This window comes from Corvus kubaryi, unplaced genomic scaffold (genome assembly GCF_017639235.1).
Source record: "Corvus kubaryi isolate FWS band 111438036 unplaced genomic scaffold, C.kubaryi_AGA036_p1.0 130, whole genome shotgun sequence".
In the NCBI taxonomy this organism is placed as follows: Eukaryota; Metazoa; Chordata; class Aves; order Passeriformes; family Corvidae; genus Corvus; species Corvus kubaryi.
The window spans coordinates 1,566,348-1,584,580 of record NW_024580665.1 but is presented as its reverse complement, the minus strand read 5'-3'; the positions used below and the strand labels follow the sequence as shown (position 1 = coordinate 1,584,580).

The 18,233-nt window shown below is 48.6% G+C and overlaps 4 protein-coding genes and 1 non-coding gene across 5 annotated transcripts; 3 read left to right on the top strand and 2 right to left on the bottom strand.

Annotated features, from left to right (window-relative positions):
- Nucleotides 1-17: 17 nt before the first annotated feature.
- On the bottom strand, nucleotides 18-1,081 carry NDUFA1 (NADH:ubiquinone oxidoreductase subunit A1). Its single transcript, XM_042028241.1, has 3 exons — nucleotides 694-1,081; nucleotides 408-497; nucleotides 18-113 (listed from the first exon to the last, which is right to left on the bottom strand). Exons 1-3 carry the CDS (start codon nucleotides 793-795, stop codon nucleotides 93-95), a joined length of 213 nt encoding a protein of 70 aa, XP_041884175.1. The 5' UTR covers nucleotides 796-1,081; the 3' UTR covers nucleotides 18-92.
- A 17-nt stretch (nucleotides 1,082-1,098) lies between these two features.
- On the top strand, nucleotides 1,099-8,330 carry UPF3B (UPF3B regulator of nonsense mediated mRNA decay). Its single transcript, XM_042028266.1, has 10 exons — nucleotides 1,099-1,349; nucleotides 1,579-1,685; nucleotides 1,798-1,904; nucleotides 2,640-2,738; nucleotides 3,099-3,209; nucleotides 3,896-3,939; nucleotides 4,549-4,737; nucleotides 5,231-5,382; nucleotides 6,094-6,406; nucleotides 7,242-8,330. Exons 1-10 carry the CDS (start codon nucleotides 1,170-1,172, stop codon nucleotides 7,386-7,388), a joined length of 1,449 nt encoding a protein of 482 aa, XP_041884200.1. The 5' UTR covers nucleotides 1,099-1,169; the 3' UTR covers nucleotides 7,389-8,330.
- On the top strand, nucleotides 8,292-10,368 carry RPL39 (ribosomal protein L39). The gene is made up of 3 exons (XM_042028254.1): nucleotides 8,292-8,475; nucleotides 8,683-8,786; nucleotides 10,066-10,368. The coding sequence occupies exons 1-3, from the start codon at nucleotides 8,473-8,475 to the stop codon at nucleotides 10,112-10,114; spliced, it is 156 nt and encodes a 51-aa protein (XP_041884188.1). The 5' UTR covers nucleotides 8,292-8,472; the 3' UTR covers nucleotides 10,115-10,368.
- LOC121665237 lies at nucleotides 9,819-9,950 on the top strand. The gene has a single exon (XR_006016293.1). It is a non-coding gene; the product is annotated as a small nucleolar RNA SNORA69 (small nucleolar RNA).
- A 3,323-nt stretch (nucleotides 10,369-13,691) lies between the features above and the next one.
- SOWAHD (sosondowah ankyrin repeat domain family member D) lies at nucleotides 13,692-18,001 on the bottom strand. The gene has a single exon (XM_042028203.1). It carries the CDS (start codon nucleotides 15,599-15,601, stop codon nucleotides 14,591-14,593), a length of 1,011 nt encoding a protein of 336 aa, XP_041884137.1. The 5' UTR covers nucleotides 15,602-18,001; the 3' UTR covers nucleotides 13,692-14,590.
- Between the last annotated feature and the right edge of the window lie 232 nt (nucleotides 18,002-18,233).

Sequence of the window (18,233 nt, the reverse complement as noted above, 5' to 3'; positions counted from 1 at the left end):
AACACAGATACAAGGGCTGAACACATGTATAGCTTTATTTAAGAGTTAGATCATTTTCTATAGATACATGGATTTTTCAAAGCGTTGCCACTTTAGTCTATGTTCTCCAGACCCTGGAAAAGAAAAAATAACAGCTATATTTGTGTCATTCTTGCCACTAATGTGCAACAAAGCATATCTGAAAATGCAGATTTTCAAACTATATTTAATTACCCAAGCCTTAATTAGAACAAAATTAAAATGCACATCCCCAGAGGCAGGCCAGCTGCAGGCATAGAGTGAGATCTGACAGCCCCAAGAGCGACCAGTGTCCACCTCATCGGCCGTCCCTGAGCTCGGGGATGGGGGAGCAGCGCCTGGGTCCCGCTTCCCCCCGGCGGTACCTGCCCAGCACCCCCAAAACCTGCCTTGGGCACATAGTGCTTGTTGACCCCCGACAGCCGCCGGTCCCTTTCCAGCAGGGTCCACTCGTAGGGATAGCGGGCGATCCTCTTCTCCTGCAGGCACAGAGCTGCCTGTTATAGGCCTCGGGCAGAGGCTCCCGAGGGAAGGCGGGGCGCGGGGGAAGGGGAGCCTCGGGAGGAAAGGGATACCAGAGGGATGCAGGGGACTGGGGGATAAGGGCGGCTCCGCTGGGGAAGCGGAGCCTCAGGGTCCCGAATGCCGGGGGGTGCCGCCCCGCCCCGCGCTGACCTTGCCGCCGTGGCACACGCGGTGCATAAAGACGGTGGCGATGCCGGGGACGCTGAGGCAGACGCCCATGATGGCCATGCCGGGCAGGATCTCGTACCACATCCCGCCGGTGCTGGTGCTGGTATCGGTGCCGCTGCCCCTGCGCCGAGTGCCGGGGCACTCCCGGCCTGCCCCGCGCCTTTCCCGGCCTGCCCCGCGCCCCCTCACAGCCCAGCGGGCCCGAGCGGGCGGCGGGAGCGACAGCGCTGTCGGGGAACAGTCCCTTGGCAAGGAATGAGGCCGTGCCTGCGTCCCAGTTCACCCGATACCGATCCCGGTCCCGGTCGCTGACCCCACCGGGATCGGAGGTGGCGGGCGCGGTGCACGCTGGGAGTCGTAGTCCAGTGGAGGCCGCGGCCCCTTTAAGACGCAGTCTCGCGAGAGGCGGCGGTCACTGGGTGCGCGCGGCGCTGCCCGGGCCCGGAATCAGGATCGGGATGAAGGAGGACAAGGAGAACGCCAGGCCCAAGGAGCGGCGCGGGGCCTCCGCCGGGCCGGGGGTTCTGCTGGCCGCAGGGTCGGGCACGGGCCCCGCCGCCGGCACGGACGGCAGAGCCGGTGCCGCCGAGCTCGATCGCCTGGAGCGGCCCAAGGACAAGAAGGAGACGCTCAGCAAGGTGGGGCCTGCGCGCCTCCGGGAACGACGCCCTTCCCGGTAACGGGGCTCACCCTCTGTAACGGGCCCCTCCTCCCTCCGGTAACAGGGCTCCCCTTCTGTAACGGGACCTTGCCCTGCTAACGGGCCCTTGCGGGGGCCTCCTGGGACGGGACTTGTCGGGGGAGGCGCGGTAATGACTCGTCCCCGGTGCTGCCGCCGCCCTGAGCGCCGGTCCTGCCGTGCCGCAGGTGGTGATCCGCCGGCTGCCGCCCAGCCTGACGAAGGAGCAGCTGGAGGAGCACCTGCAGCCTCTGCCCGAGCACGACTACTTCGAGTTCTTCGCGAACGACTCCAGGTACGGCCGCCGGCCCAGCCCGGGCGCTCCCGGGAGCCGTCGCTGCCACCAGCCGGGCCCCAGTGGCGTCGCCGCCTCGTCAGCCGAGCGCTCTCGGTTTGTGTCTCTGCAGCTTATACCCGCACATGTTCTCGAGAGCCTACATCAACTTCAAGAATCAGGAAGACATAGTCCTCTTCAGGGATCGCTTCGACGGCTATGTTTTTGTCGATCACAAAGGCAAGTGAACGGCACTCGATGGATGTTGCTGCTTTCCTGCTGTCTGTGCCGTGTGCTGGTTGAATTTTGGAGGGGTGGGTGTGAGCACCCACGTCTGACTTCTTTGGGTTTAGTGCCTCAAATAACATTTCCAACACATCTAGAAATGCATACATATATAGTTCCAATAACATCTAGGTCCTTTAAATGAGCGGGTTTGCAGTGTAACAGCAAACAAACTGTGTTTGCCATACCCACCTGAATTTGTGCAGCCGTAAATGTAGTGTTCTTGTCAGAAGATAAAGCTTTAAAGCCTGCTTGTAATGTGTTGCATTCTACTGTATTTTGTCAAAAATTAAGATTTGCCTCAGTTGCAGTAACTTGAAATATTCTTTCTTGCACAATGAACACAGAGTCTGTAGGATGAGGCCATAATGTGGTGTGGTGCCACTGAGTTGGCTGAACTGATAGTCATGGGCAGTCATTAATCTAGTATGTCCTTGTCAGTCTGTGGATTTGCTGGTTTTTTAGTATAGTGAGAGTATTAAGGTCATGAATTCTACTGTCTGTAAAGTGGGGTTTTTTTATTAAATGGCTTTCCAAATACAATAATTTTTTAATGCTGTGTAAGTAGTCTCTTCTAGTATTGCATATTTCTTGTGAGACTTACCTTCCTGCTTTACATGTGGACAATATACTCTATTTTATATTTGTTTCATTTTTATTTTAATGTATTCTTTCCTCTCCTCTTAACAGGTCAGGAATATGCTGCCATAGTTGAGTTTGCACCTTTCCAAAAAGCTGCAAAAAAGAAGAGTAAGAAAAAGGATGCCAAAACTGGAACTATTGAAGATGGTATAACATCTTTGTTAGCTAGTTTGTTTTGCACGTGTAGAGTTGAAACCCTTAGCAGTAATTTGAATGTAATGTTTTTGCTGTGACACTATAGTTCCACCAATAGGATGTTTGCTTAATTATATGTGAAGTTTATGAGTACTGCTTTGTCAGCTAGAAAGCTATTAAATATGATTGTTCCAGACAAGCATAATACAGCAGCTCATTTGAGAGCTGCTAACTTATGAAAAGGTGGCATATAAACAACCCAACTCAAGTAAATGTAACTCAGCAGTGCACAATGCAAATACTTTTCATGCTACAGTATCTCTTCTTTTTTTTTTTTTTTTCCCCTTTTTTTTTTCCGTCTCTTCTGTGTAGATCCAGAATACAAGAAGTTTTTGGAAAGTTACAGTGCAGATGATGAAAAACTAACCTCCACTCCTGAAACTTTGTTGGAGGAAATAGAGGCAAGAAACAAAGAGCTAATAGGTATGGAAATCTGTGTACTGTAGTTACATTTTCCTAGATCACGAAGAAACATACATGGTTTGTAATTTGAAGCTCAACCTGGAGGAGACTGAATTCTTTTGTGTGCCTGCTTAGTATTTGTTGAACCTTTAGGCTAATATTACTCAGTGTTTTTTGTTTCGTTCCCATGCTCTAAATTCTTCTGTAGGTATAAGTTTTAGATAACAAAGTTCCTTCCTGTTGCAGATGTTGTTAGCCAGACCAGGCTGTGAAGTGGCTGCATTTCAGTGAGATGCAGTGATGTTTAATGCACAGTGCTGTGATCAGTGATGTTCCATGCAGGCAAAAGTTAAGATATAGTGTGGTTGGGTAAAATACCACTAAAAAATGACCAGGTTGCTCTTTTTAAGTATGTTGCAGGGATCTCTTTAAAAATGAGAGAGTCTGGGAAAAGCCTGTTGCAGACTGAATGTAGAGATAGGTGTAATGGATATCCTATTAGTATGCTAAAGTAGTTTATAGAATCCTAATAGTTGCCACAGTTTGGAGATAGGTTTGGAATACTTGTTTCACTGCTGTATTACTGTATGTGAGAGGAGACAGGCGGGGGAATGTGTAAGGCTGCTTCCCTTCATATACAGCTTTGTTGTAAGTATTGCACTATTGGATAAGACAAAATATTTACATTTGTTTTGTCTATTCTCCAGCTAAAAAGACTACTCCTCTATTGAACTTCTTGAAAAATAAACAGGTAAAACTTACCTCCAGAATTTACTTGTTGTTTGCAAGTACCATTTGCCCATTCTATGTCTTGCTCATTGTATATTGATGCATTTCTGCTCCTTCTTTTGAAGAAGGAGCTTTTGACCCAGCTTGTCTACTTCTGGTTCATATATTTTGAAGGACTAGAGTGTTAGAATGGTGGTGCTTTGTGCCTGTAGGAATGGTGGTGCTTTGTGTACATTCTGGTTACAGTAAAACGCCTCTTGTTGCACTGACAAAACAGATTCCGTTTTAGTGCTTCCATTTTTAGTGCAGTTATGGCTGAGGTCCTTGTAGATATCCTTCTTCTAGCACATAATGTTATTTTAACTTCTAGCAATGGAGAAAATCAGAGGTGGGGCAGATTTAATTACAATTCAAATGATAAAGGCTGAGGCCAGTGTTGTGTTTGGGTTTTTTAAGACAATACAAATTAAGGCTTGTGAGTAAAAAAAATACTGCTGCAACATATTCAGGTTCACAACAACAGAGATGACAAGGCTTTTTTTTTTCTTTGGTAATAGAGGCAGCTTTGAGGTTAAAAGAGATATTTTCTGGTGTGGAGAGACACTATTTCTCTTTGCTTTTACATACACAGAGACTGAGAGAAGAAAAAAGAGAGGAGAGAAGGAGGAGAGAATTAGAAAGAAAAAGACAAAGAGAAGAAGAAAGAAGAAAATGGAAGGAGGAGGAGAGAAGGAAGAGAAAAGAAGCAGAAAAACTGAAGAAAGTAGACAGATGCCCAGAAAAAGAAAGAGACAGATCAAAAGAAGAACCAAAGATTAAGGTCTAGAACAGTTCTTTATTATAAACTGTTACACTCCCTTTCCCCTATTATTTGTATATCAGTCTCAAAATGTGCTTTGGGTATTGTGTGAAGAATCACATGAGTTTGGTGTTAGTAAATGACCAATTTTTTGTAATATTCAATAGCAGGCATTGTAAAGGTTTACATGCTGTAATGTTTCATAGTAGTATTTACATTTTTTGTCATGTGACTGTTGTACATGCTGCGGTAAACAGGATTGTAAATTCACTATGGAATGGAGACTGTTTTTAAGCTTTCTAAAACAGCCTAGTTTAGGAGAAAAATCCTAGTCTGCTGTGTAAATAATGCTTACTCATACACTCCAGCTTTTAGAAATACTGTGATTTGCAGTAATACTTCTTTAATGTTTACTTCTTACCAGACTGTGGTTCCTTTGATGCAATTTCGGTGTTGTGCCAGACAATATGTATTAGAGTGAGCTTTTTAGTTGAGACTTCTGTTTTCTTTGTAGCTACTTAAGAAGCCTGAAAAAGATGAAAAAGACTTGGAGAGAAAAGAAAAATCCAAGAAACTGGAAAAAGAGACTCTGAGGGAGGAAAAAAATGCGAGTAGTGCATCTGCCAAACGATCTGATGGGGAGACAAAAGAAGAGAAGGCAAAAAAGTATTCTAGTACTTGCTATAAATATATATGTATCTATAACTTGTTTCCTGATTGTACTGAGGCTTAGGTTGCTCTGCCATGACCATGTTTTGAAATTCCTTTCAAACGTTTTTTCTGATATAAGGCATGGGCTGTGTTCTCTGTGGCAGTGCACATCCCCATGATTACAGAAAGCTGTGTGAATTACCTGAAAATGCTTCATTAATGGACAGATTTTAATATTTTTACAACTCATTATAGGAACTCCACTAAAGAAGCCCATATGTAGGTAACTGCAGCAGGCTGTGAGCACTGTCCTTGCAATGAGATAATAATTATAACCATGGCAAGAGGAGAGGTGTTCTCCAGTTACAAGTCCCACTAAGTCTTGTAAAAAGTCAAAATGGAAAATGTAATTCTCAACAGCTCCGTGATCTGTTTGAGGTTCAGTTCTGCCATGTGAGAAATACAGATAAGACAGACAAATTCAGATGTTTTTTCAAAGCCAGAAGAGACTCAGCCAGCTATGCAAGTAGGAGGCTGGGAAACTCTAGTGGTCAGTGTCCTCTCTGGCTGTCATGCATGACCTGGGCTATCACAGTCTCCCAAGAGCTCCCTAGAACCTGCCAGTGTGTCGTCTTCTTATTGCACATTTACACCGCTGTTACATTGATCTCCCAGCTCTGTTTGATGAATCTTTTGAGCTTAATTTTCAGTTTTGTTTTCATACAGATCAGAAGATGAGTGTGTAAAGGACTACAGGGACCGAGACAGAGATTTTGACAGAGACAGAGAATATGAAAGAGCACAGAGAGAGAAACTGAGACGCCAAGAAGAGGAGCGTCGGAGGCAGAAAGAGCGCTATGAGAAAGAGAAGGTTTTTAGAAGAAAAGAGGAAGAGGTGAAAAAGGAGAGAGACTTACTCAGAGAAAAGGGAAAGAAAAGTGATCTTACAGACTTTACCAGCAGCATGGACAAATCTGAGAAAGTAACCAAAGATGATAAAAAAGAGGATACAATTAAGAGGGATCGTATCAGAAACAAGGTGCTGGATTTCTTTAAATTCATGTGTTGATTCATAGGGATCAGTTTGTGATTTTTAGGATAAAAGCACTTCAAGGAAAGAACCATGTGGTTTCTCTGTTGGAACTTCTCCCTTCTCTAGCAATAAACTCTGCCATTGCTGGAAATGTCCACTAAACTTTGCTTAACAGTGGTATTTCTTGTCACTGTGTAAGAATTAAGCCAAAAAAACATGGGTTAAATTGTAAGACATTGATCCCTTTTCATTTGCTGACTTGTGCCATAGGCTGTCTCTTTAAGGTGTTGGTAGAGTATCAGTAATGTGCCTGTGTCTGCTGATGATGTAGGTGCTTGAAAATGCATCTCAAAGTGGGAGTGTGATTGAACAGGTTCCTTGAAATAGGGAACTGCAACTTGCAGAATTTGACATGTCATGTAGGCTCAAGAAATAATGTCTTGAGTGCAGTTTTATCTACTCTACAGAATCTGGTTTTGCAGCATCACTGTGCTTGTTTTCTGTATCACTTAAGACACTATCAGGTACAAATGAAACTCGGGGTTTTGAAACTTTGAAGTTGGCCTCTCTTCTGATAGAGTGTAAGCTGAACTCAACAGGAAACTTGTTACAAATAACCTTAACTATGAGCAGTGTTCTTTGTGGCTTGAACAGGGATGTTGCTTTACAACAGAGACAGCCTTGATTTGGGACAATTGAAGTTACATTGCCATCACTGTGGAATAATTAAACTTAGCCTGAAAAGTTTGAATTTGAGCCATTTCTAATACCATAGAAATGCCATAATAACCCTGAGAGCAGGAAGCTATGAAAGAGTCTAAATAGTTTTGATTTATTTCAGGATCGCCCAGCAATGCAGCTGTACCAGCCCGGAGCCCGAAGCCGGAGCAGATTGTGTCAGTATGAAGACAGTGCTGCAAAGCCCCCAGATCAGGGAGTGGATAAGAAACAAGAGGGTGAGACCAGTCACACGAAAGAAGAGGAGTGACTGATGTGCAAGCCTTATGTGTTCTGACTGTCTGTGCAGCCAAAGAGCATGTCCTACGCAATCCAGAAGTGCCTTCGGAGCGAAGAAGGAACAAAGGAAGAAAAGGGGGCATGGTGCTGTTGGATGTTTCTGGTTAAAGAACCTCAGTGTAGATTTGGAATTTGAAATGTGTTCTCATTGTAATATTTTCAGTTATTTGAACTTATTTTCCCAGCATCTAACTACAACAGAGAAGAGAATCTTTGCGAAATAGAAAGACTTTATGGCCTTAAGTTTGATAATAAATGAGTTGTGGTCAGGAGGGGATGAAACCTGGATCAAAAGCCAGAGCTCTACTGTAAGGCAATTGGAGCCAGTGTTGGATGCACTTAAGCAGAGGAAGCTTGAACTTGCCTGGAGTTAACACAGGTGTTGCTGTGTTGTGTGATGCTCCTACCTGAGGCAGTGAAAGCTAAAGTGTGTCAGTCTAGCACTGAGGTACATACACAGGCTGGGGTTGTTGAGGTACCAGTTGACAGGAGCCTTTCGGCACATAAGCAGAACATCTGGCAGTGCAGTAACCGTGTTAGGGAGGGAGAGACTGTCCTCTTCATTGGTTCTCTGGATAAAGTAACTTAAGTTGGAGTGTATGAATAAGCTGGCTTAATAGTTGAATATGTCTTGATAAATTCTCATGTAAAGTCTCCCTACATTGACATGCTTATTTTTAATCAAATGTAGCTGGTTTGGGCATCCTGTTCTTTCCCAGCATCTTCCCTTCTCTCAAGTCTGAAACACTTCTGAACTCCTGCCCTCTCAGAACTGCTTCCTCTTCCCTCATAACTTGAAGTATTGTTTTACAGCCCAGAACGAGACTTCGCCAGTAGCAGCTCCTCCCAAGATAGCGAATTTTAGCCATAGCTTTTTTTTTGTACTGAACCCAAATAAACTCGCACAAACTCGCTCGGCCGCCGCCGTCCCTCACTGCGTGCGGGACCGCCGGGCCGGCAGGGGGCGCTGCGCCCGTGCTGCCCTCGCCGCTCCGCCCCCTCCTTTCCGCCTTCTCGGACGCCGCCATCGCCGGGACGCCGCGCCGCTCCGCGCCATGGTGAGACATCCACGGCCATCCGTGCCCTCCCGCCGCGCCCCGAGCCCTCTCCCCGAAGCCGGCGTGTTCGGGGGTCCCGGCGAGCGGGCCGGCGGGGCGGGGCGGCCGCGAGGGAGCGGGAGGGAGCCGGGTTACAGCATTCCCGGCTCGCCGAGGCCTGGCGGGGCCGGGGCTGTGTGAGGGACTGACCGCTGCGCTCTCTTGCAGTCGTCGCATAAGACGTTCAAGATCAAACGCTTCCTCGCCAAGAAGCAGAAGCAGAACCGGCCTATCCCGCAGTGGATTCGCATGAAAACCGGCAATAAGATAAGGTAATGAGCTCGGCTGGTGCCTTCTGAGGAGCTGCGGCCGCGCAGGCTTAGTCAGGCGGCCTGGGCCGTACCGGCCGAAGGCGGGAGCTGATGGCGTGTATGCCAGCAAAAGCGCAGTTTTGTGGTCGTGAGGGCCATGTAGGTGAGGCCTCTTGAGGCAGCGTGGGGCTTCCATGCCATTCTCTGCTGTAGTGGTTTTGTACCAGTTCTCTGCAAGCGTCCACAGACGTTCAGTGATGGTACATGTAACCTGAAAACTTGAACTGTATGTGTGGATGATTTATTCCAGATTTTGTACACTGGTAGCTTCTCTATTCCTGATATTCCCGTTCCCAATACCTGTCTTTTCTCATAGCTGCTCCTCTGGGCTCCTTCATTCTCAAGGAACAGTTCCTGAGCATGGGAGCTCTCAGGTTCAGGGGATGGTGTGTAAGGGAGGAAAGGACTTATTGGATGTATGGGAAATCAGACTGATAGTAGGAGATGCTTGGCACCTGACTGCGGAATTAATTTGCCATAGTTCCTTGCTTTCCTGTTGTGTTTGTTCTCAAGCATTGTGCTTAGGGAAATGCTGAGTGCTGTGACACACTGGGTGCACATGGGGCATGCACAGGGTGGTGCCTGTCCGATGCCTCTAGCTGAAAGCTGCAGCATAGTTCGATCACTCAGGCAGTCAGAGAGCTTTTTATCTCGTACACTCCTTCATCTGGGTTTTTTAAGGCAACAGAATTCCTTTTTCTCTCTTTGTTCTAAGCAGTGAGGAGAGCAACAGCAGCACTGGCTGGCTCACGCAGTGACACAGCACAACATTGTTAGATTCTGTTCTTGTAGCTGCTCTCAACTTGTTTCTAGGCAGGATGAGTGGTGTGTGCACTCAGCTGGATCCTTGTCTTCCACGTGCCAGGTTACAGCTGGGTTCTGTTCTAGCTAAATTGCAGTATTTTGAAATACTTGACCGTCGGGCAAAATCACAGATTTTTGTCTCCTGGCATTTGAGTAGCTGGGTCATCAGTTCTGTCCAAGCTTTGTGTTAAAGCAGGCTGCAATTGCAGTGCTTCCTGCTGTGGGAGTGCTGCCATTTTCCTGCTGAGAGCAACTCTGTTAATACTGTCTGTGGTTTCACCCACACCCTGGTGAAAGCATTTATTCTTAACACGGACAAGTACATGCTCACAAGTTAATGTGCTCTCCTGGAAGAGACTTCATCATGTGCTGTTTTGCTTTCATGTTTCACAAATGTGTGTGTGCATTTTGCTAATTGACTCTGCTTTTGTCTTAGGTACAACTCCAAAAGGAGACACTGGAGGAGGACTAAACTGGGCTTGTAAGAGAAAGTGTACCGGGAGCTCTAATGAACACTGGTCTTTCTGTGTCAGATCGATAACACCCTCAAGTCACTCCTTCTGTGGTGCTGGACTGCAGTCCCCAGTGTGGGGTTTTTATAAGCTGGTCTGGGAGATGTTGATGTTAACTGGGAAAATCTTTGTATCTGAAACATGCAGACTGTGTTCTATTAGTGTTCTTTCAGGCCTCACCATGAGCATTGACAGTGCACAGGCTTACTAATAAATATGGACCTGAATGACTTTGTTGAAGTTATTTCATATATATGTGGTGAGATTGTAACAATAAAATTCACAGTAATGTTACTTACATCCTCACTTAGTATGAGGAACCTTGGCAGCTCTTTTCTCTTCAGGTAGAGAAGGCTGTTCCTTTTCACTGACTGTAAACCTTCAGGGGCAAAGTACCAATTAAAAAAAAAAGTGAAAATCAGAACTGAAGAAAATCTCTTACAAAATGCAGTACTGTAGAGTGTAGCACATAATGTCTGTGTATTCCCTAGCATATTAAATAACCTGAGTTTTGTTCAGAAGTCGGTGTTGGTTTGATAAGTCAATGCCAACCACAGGTGCAGCTTAGTATAAAACATTCTCAGCAGACAGGTAGAAATTTAAGATGCTTAAAGGGAGAGTTTGCAGCAATTTAAAAAAGGAGAGGAAAAAGGGAATTCAAGGTCTCTGGATAGTTGGCACTTGGCTCCTCCGTGCTGGTATTCTCTGCTGGGGCGTGTGAAACCAATTTACTGCAGGGAAGCGGAGGAGGCTGTGGCTCTGCACCCAGTCCTTTCCGTTCTGCAGTGCTGCGCTGCAGTAGCTGCTCTGGTCAGCAGGAAGGTCCCTGTTGCTGTGAACCTGTTCTCAGCTGCAGCACTGAGGGTGCCAAGGTGTGTGGGTTCATTCCTGGGTTCAGCCTGTCGTGGTGGGTCCATTCCTGAGAGGCAGCTTCCTGAGGAAGCTTCAGGCTGCCACACCTTCTGTGTTGCTGCTTTTCACATTGAAGGTAAATAGATCTATCTCCTTTGTATTGCAACTCAGAACAAATAACACTGGGCACAGCATGTGCCAAACAAGTAAATGCTAAGAAATGCACATCTCACTCAGGTCATGAGGTCTCTCCCTCCTAAGGTGTGCTGCAGGGTTCTGTCAGTTGGGGTGAGCAAGGCTGGTATTTTTACCAACTTCAGGATACGTCAGGGGTATCCTCTAGCTTCTTACCCTGTCTGGTAAGAGTCTGGACTCTAGTTCATCATCAGGGGGAAGCAGTAAGTCACTGCAAGAGGAAAGCAGCAAACAGCATTACCAGAGATGTTTGAACAGAGGCTCACATGCTGCAGCCACTTTAACCCCAATGATTTTTAAATCTCTTCTGCGCTCTTTTCTTTAAAGGGAGCGTTCAGGAAATAACAGCACTGCTGAGGATTGGAATTATGTCTTGGAGCCCAGTGAACCTCCCCCAGCCTCTCCACATCACTGCTGGCAGGCAAAACTGCTCATAGAGTTTCTCTCTAATTGTGTCTGTGGAGGAAAACTGATTTTATGGACTTGAGAAGGGAAAGACAGTTTTTTCTATGGCATTTGTGGGGAAACTTGCCTGAGCAATGGATTGAACAATTTATTACTATTTATTAGAAAGTCTCCCTATTACTATCATGACTGATATTTTTATTAGATAAAAGTAGCTTCTACTAAGAAACTGTTTTGGAAAATAAGCCGTTGTATTATTTTCCCTGTTTGAATCTGCTTTTCAAACTGGATATTGAGGGATAGCACAAAGTAAATTTAGTACAAATTAAACTTGGGTTAAACTTAATCTTCTGCAGAACCTTAACCAAATAAATATGTCTGGGTCTGAAAGTTTTCTGTTGTCTGTGGCAGCTCTCTTTGCCCTTGCCTCCCTGTGAGAGGGGATCAAGAATCTGCAGAACTGGGCTAGCACAGAATAACTGAGACATCAACAGAAGCTTTAAAGAAAAAAGATTTGGATATTCTAGTCCATTGATTTTGGTGGATATGTTTTGTTTTCTGAGTGAAAAGTGAAGTTAGAGCTGATTGTATACTTGAGGAATATTTTTTAAACATGTCTCTATATCCAAATCAACTGCCTTTCTGTAGGTATGAAAATGAACCGAGTGAAACAAAGGGGAGGGTCACTGGAAGAAGATTTTTTTTTTTTGCTCAGTGGAAAGGAACCCAGCCAGGGCAGGGGGTGGCAATGGTGAGTATGTTGTAACACATATAGAGAAGCAGAGTTCTGGTCCTGCTGTTTCTGAAGTCCCCACCTAATTTGTCTCAGCACAGAATACAGGGTCAAACCCATGACCAAAAGATGGGGAGGAAAGTTGTCTTTAGAGGGCTTTGGTTATCTGTCAAGAGGAGGCAATTACTGAAAAGCATTTTGCCATATTTAAGTACAGCATTTGTCAGCGAAATTTTACTTCCAAGTGGAACATTTAAGTCCATGTTTCCAGGTGGAGTGTGACTAAGCCACAGGTACTATTTCCAAGGAAATGGCTCCTTCAAGGAAATTCTCATTAATTCCACTGTTTACTCTGTGCCTTACTCAGAGGAGGATGTAAGAGCCATCCTGTGCCCCTTCCCTGACAGCTGCAAAAGGGTGACAGAAGACTAATAGGTCAAAAGTATTTTGTCAGTCTTATCTGTCTTATCAACAGCACTTTGGTTACCAGAACTTGACATCAGTACTGTTCATGGAGTTTGTGCTGGCGTGAGCAGACCTGTGAGAAGTCAGCCTGCTCTCCCATGGCATGGACGTGGCCACAGCAGTTCCAGAAGGAGCTGTGTTGCCAACTTCTTCAATCTATTAGAGATTACAGAACTGACTGAACTGACTGAACTGAATTAGGCATTACAGAACTGTTGTAGATCAGGCATTAAATCTAGTCCTACTGTGTTTTGTATGTATGTGCTGCTGACCTCAGGGATTAAAAAGATGTCCATACACACCTATATGTCCACCCAGGCACCTGGACTGGGCATTATCCAGTCACTGGATCCCTGTTCACTCATGTGGAGGTCGCTCTTCCACATGTCATTACTGCAGACTGGATTATTTTGGTGTCCAAGCAGCATTTCAAAACACAGTTGGAATATAACTGGATCTGAATATAACTTAGCTCAGGATCTGTGGAACCCTCAGGCTCTAGTTCCCCAGAGGAAATTATCTGTGTGTCTTTGTGTATCTTTTCTGCATCAAGCTGCAAATTCACCTGTGTAGCCAGGCCGGATCACCTTGAGTCCCTCGGTCACCCCTGCAGACCCCCTGAAAGGCAGCTGGAAAGAAACCACAACTGCCCTCCCAAAGAAGGTGTCCCTGCAAGGGCTGCCCTGGGGAACAGAAACTCCCCAGTTCCTGTCTGAGAAGCACTTCTCAAACGGGACTGCTATTTCGGGGCATAGGAATAGTCTCATGCTGATGAAAAAGAGGAAGGGGCTGTTGTTTTTCTGAAGATATTTTGAAGCAGTCCTGGCCTTTGAGAATGTAAAAAGTTGAAATCATCAGGGCAGAGCTCCACTTGGTGAACAAAACACAAAGAGACAAGCAGAGGTTTTGCCCTTTTAATGCAGTGACCGAGACATACATGCAGTGTTACGCTGCTGCAGTGATGTTCATCAGTTTCATTTTTGAGTATGACCTCAGTATCAATAAAAATAATCTCAATCTCACAGCCTTCCCATACCTTTTCCACAGTTTCCAAGAATGAATCATCTTTCCAGAGCTGTTCCTGAACTCTAATCCGCACAGGAGCCACCATGCGGCCCCACTGGTGTTGTTCCTGCCTCCTTAACTCTGGCCCTCATTCCTAATGGGGTTGAGCATTTCAGGTTTCCTGGGATGGGGATCTCCAGGGAAGGGCTGCCAGTGTGAGTTGTTTTACACTTTGAAAGGCTTCTCTTGGCCTGGACTCCTCTCACAAACAGGGCCCTTAGCTCTTACTCTACTGAGAATCAGCTTTATAATCAGCTGTCATAAACAAACATCAACCCAGAGAAGGTGCATATGGCAGGGATCAAGAGATCTCACAGAGAGCTGGAAAGCATTTGCAGCATGGGATCCACACATGGTGGGTCAGCATCCTCCTGTGGGCATGCGGGGTGTTGGGGAAGCAGCTGCCCACCGCAGAGCTGACGTGTGAGCCCCTGCCATGGGGATCTGCTGGGATGCAGCACGGAGTCCCCATCCGCAGGGGCACAGGGCAAAATCCCCTATGCAGACCGGCAGTTTTTTTGGAAGGGCTGTCCCAAGGTAGTGCTCCCAGCGGCCATAGTGCTCTACACACACACTAGAACAGCCCCAAAAGACCACAAGAGCCAGGGTGGCCATGGTGCCATGGTTTAACCCTCACTTGGCCAGGATTTTGAGCACCCAAGTTCCCAGCTCCCTGCAGGCTTTTCTGGCTGCTATCCAACATGGGTTTACAGGTGAATGGGGCCAGGAGAGCTTCAGCGCTCGTGAAAGAAAGCAAATGCCTGTCTAACAAAGCCTCGGAGAGTAGACAGGCTCCAGGAGTGCTGGGCTTTTCCCTCGGCCCCAGAGTCCACAGAGTCCTGCCCTGCCCCAGCCTCTTTGGATGACTTACAGTTGTTGTTGGTGTTGTGAGAGTGCAGCTGGACCAAGTCCTCCTCCAAGGCCCCTGCCAGCTCCTTCAGGTCCCTGGAGGTGTCTGCTGGCAGGTACTGCCAAGCCTTGCGCCCGTTGTGGTCCCTGCAGGTGGTGTCTGCCCCGTAAGCTCCCACCAGCACCTTGATGAGCACCTCGTGTCCCTGCAAGGCAGCCAGGTGCAAGGGGGTGAGCCCGCCGCTGGCTGTGGGGATGTTCATGTTGACAGGGTAGCCTTTCTTCTGGGCATGAGAGATGACCTGGATGAAGCTCTCGTGGAGACCATGCTTGGCAAGCCAGTGGAGGGCGGTGAAACCTGTCACAAAGTCTCTCCTGGTCAGCAGGCTGGGATCCAGGTCCAGCAGTTTGATGATGCTGTCCGCATCACCCTCAGCCACCGTCAGCAGCCATGCGTGCTCCAGGGGATCAAGGACAAGGGGCAGCAGATCAGGGCTCTGCTCAGGCTTCTGCTCTTGGTGCAGTCCTGCAGGAAGACTGCTGGTGTTGGAGGTCTTCTGAGCAGTGGCAAACCACATGGTGCTGCCAGGGCTGTTGCTCTGCAGGAGGATTTCCTTCAGCTCCTTCCTCCGGGTACTGCTGGGGCTAGTGGAGGACCTGCCTGAAGTCCTACCCCAGCTCCCCAGGCTGTGCCTGCTCCAGTTGATGCTTTTGTTGGTGTCCATCTTCTGCAGTGTACGGAAACGCTCCCTGCTCTCCAGGGTGGCTGACCAGAGATGGGAACTACGGGCCAGACTGCCTGCTCGGGGCTGGGCGGCATCCAGGAAGGAGAACCTCCGGGAGATGCCAGCTACCTTCTGCTCTGCCACGCTCTTCTCCCGCTCCTGCCGGGCCATGGCGGTGCCTCTCGCAGGGCTGTCCCCAGCAGGGCGCAGCTCACTCTCCCCAGCTCTCACTCCGCGCTTCCCCTCCCCGCGTTGGGCGAAGGAGGAACCGATTCCGCACGGCGGGAGGTCATGGCGGCGGAGCCACGGCGCTGCCGGGGCGGTGCAGGTGACCTTTGGTCACGTTGTGTCCATGGCTGCCGCCGGTGCCGGGCACGGCCTCAAACACGGGCTGGCTCTGCCCCCCCGGCCCCACTCGCCTGCGGCGACACAGAGGGAGCGCGGCCAGGAATACAGGAGGGTGCGGGAATGCAGAGAGTGCGGGAATACAGGAGGGTGTGGGAATATAGGAACGTGCGGGAATACAGGGAGCATGCAGAACCGCGGGACCGGGCAGAGGCACGGGGGTCCTGGGCAGCTACAACAGAAATTGATGAACTGTATTCTCCTGTCTGAACAGTCTCGTTTAGCACTGCTGGCTCATCATTAGCACCTGAAGTAGCCAAAGCCTTAGGCCATAAGAGTTGACCAAACATAAACTTTTGATAAAACGATGCGGCTAACAAAGCACTCTCGGAATTCAGAAGATATGAGCAGAATGGAGATGATAAGGACCAAGGAGACAATCCCAGGAGAATCAAGTAACATCAGAAGGCAGCCAGCCCAGATCCTGTGAAACCCAGAAAGAAATCAAGATACTGCCAACCAGAATTTAGTGATTGAGTTGGATTGAGTGATGAGTGTCAGGGGTATAACTGAGAGGTGTGAATTGGGGTACGGGTTCCTCTCTGGAAGCACCAGCTTGAGCTGTAACCAAAGAACTAACAAAAGACTCATTGGAAATATTCACTTGAACTCAGCATTCTTGGCAGGGTCAGACCCTGTTACATTGTCTGGCATGTGCAAATCCATGACACTGTTCCCCAGGACACTTCCTCTGACCCCAGCAGCATCCCAAGGTTGTCTTACTGAGGCACTTGCCTTACAGCTCCCCTGAAATAGTTCCCCATGACTGCAATGCTTCTCCTTGATGCTGTGCTCTGGAAGGCCTAGGTTACTGCCCCAAGAGGCCATGTTCCCAGTGGCTGGTGGGTCTCTCTGATGTCAGGGAGACACAGTCTGGGACTGTGTTTGGGTCCTTGCCACGCAGTGTTTTATCCCACGGGGAATTTGGCCTTCCTCTCTTGCCGTGATTCCCTTTGTAGCACAGTCTATGCCTGGTGTTGCTGGCAGCAGCAGCCACCAGCAGTCTGTACCCTAATTTTGTTAGAAATCAGGACAAATTCTTCTGCCCCAAAAGCCCCCAGTCCTCTTTCTCTCCAGAGGTTTCTTATCCATGACTGCTCTGACACCTGTGGCTGAACTGTCACCAGGTGGTTTTGCAGCTGGTCAGGCAGCTAAAAGCCACACCAGCCCCTTGAACCTTTTTTTCTTTGCCTTCCCCAAGCTTTAGCCCTATTCTGATTTGCCCTGAGCTGGTCATCAGCCCTTGAGGGCCTTTGCCTTTTTCCAACCGCTTGGACCAGTTTTTCTGGGATGTGTGGGGAGTTGGCGTAATCTCAAACCCCAAACAACTGGTGGTGAAAGCGTAATTGTCCCCTTGCTCCCTTTCTGGAGCTGCCTGGTTTTGTCACTGGGTTTTGTTGGCTTCTGTGGGCTCAGGGAGGCAGAACACTTGAGCCACACAGCCATGGGATCCTGGTGAACAGTTGAAAACACTTGGGTGGCATCTGGGGAAAACAAGGAGGGAAATAAGAAGCTGCTCTTGGGGAATGAAGGCACTAATGGTCCAAAGCAAACCTCCTATTTAGGGCTATTGTGGTCATGCCTGCATTAGGGACTGGACACTCTTGGTGAGCGCTGACCATGATAAAACCAGGGTGACAACCTTGGGGACTTAACTCGGGAGTCTAGGGGCCGGGAAAGTCACTTTGAATAAGGACTGACTTTCCTCTCTCTCAGCCTTGTTTGGTGCTTGTGCTGCCATCAAATGAAGGGAAACCCAAACGGCACCAGCTACACCCTCGAAGCTGCAGATACGCTCATGATAGGCCGGGAGCTGAGGCTGCACCGCCGAGACGAGGTGGGCCAGGACGGAGCTGTGGTGCCCCTAGGAACAAATTCGGCACAGCTGCACTCAGCCGGGTGTCCGGGCAGTCCTGAACCGTCCAGCGGACCTGGAACAGGGCAAGTGCGCGAACTGCACGGACATTCTGCTTGAAATAGCAACTCATCTCCTGAGGCTGGAGGACCTGAATGGACCCAAACCGCGAATCCCAGCCCAGCCTCGGGGCTGCACGGCTCCGCCCCGGCCCGGCCCCTGTTACCGGAGGGGCCGCAGGGCATTGGGACGGGTCCCCCTGGGCCTTCCTAAGGAGTCGGCGCAGGGAACCCTTCCCCGAGCTGGGAGCGGGCAGGGGCCGGGGGGCCGCGGAGGAGCCGGGCAGCACGCGGGGCTGGGGACCCGCTGGCCGGAGCTCCCCTTTCGCCTGGCCCCTCTCGCCGCCGCCCTGAACCTCCGCCCGCCCCGCCCGCAGCCCGGGCTGCACCATCGTGGGCTGCCGCGGGGAGGGACCGGCGGCCCCGCACCTCACAGAACGCAGCGGCGGCGGCAGCGGGACCGCCGGGACCGGTGGGACCGAGT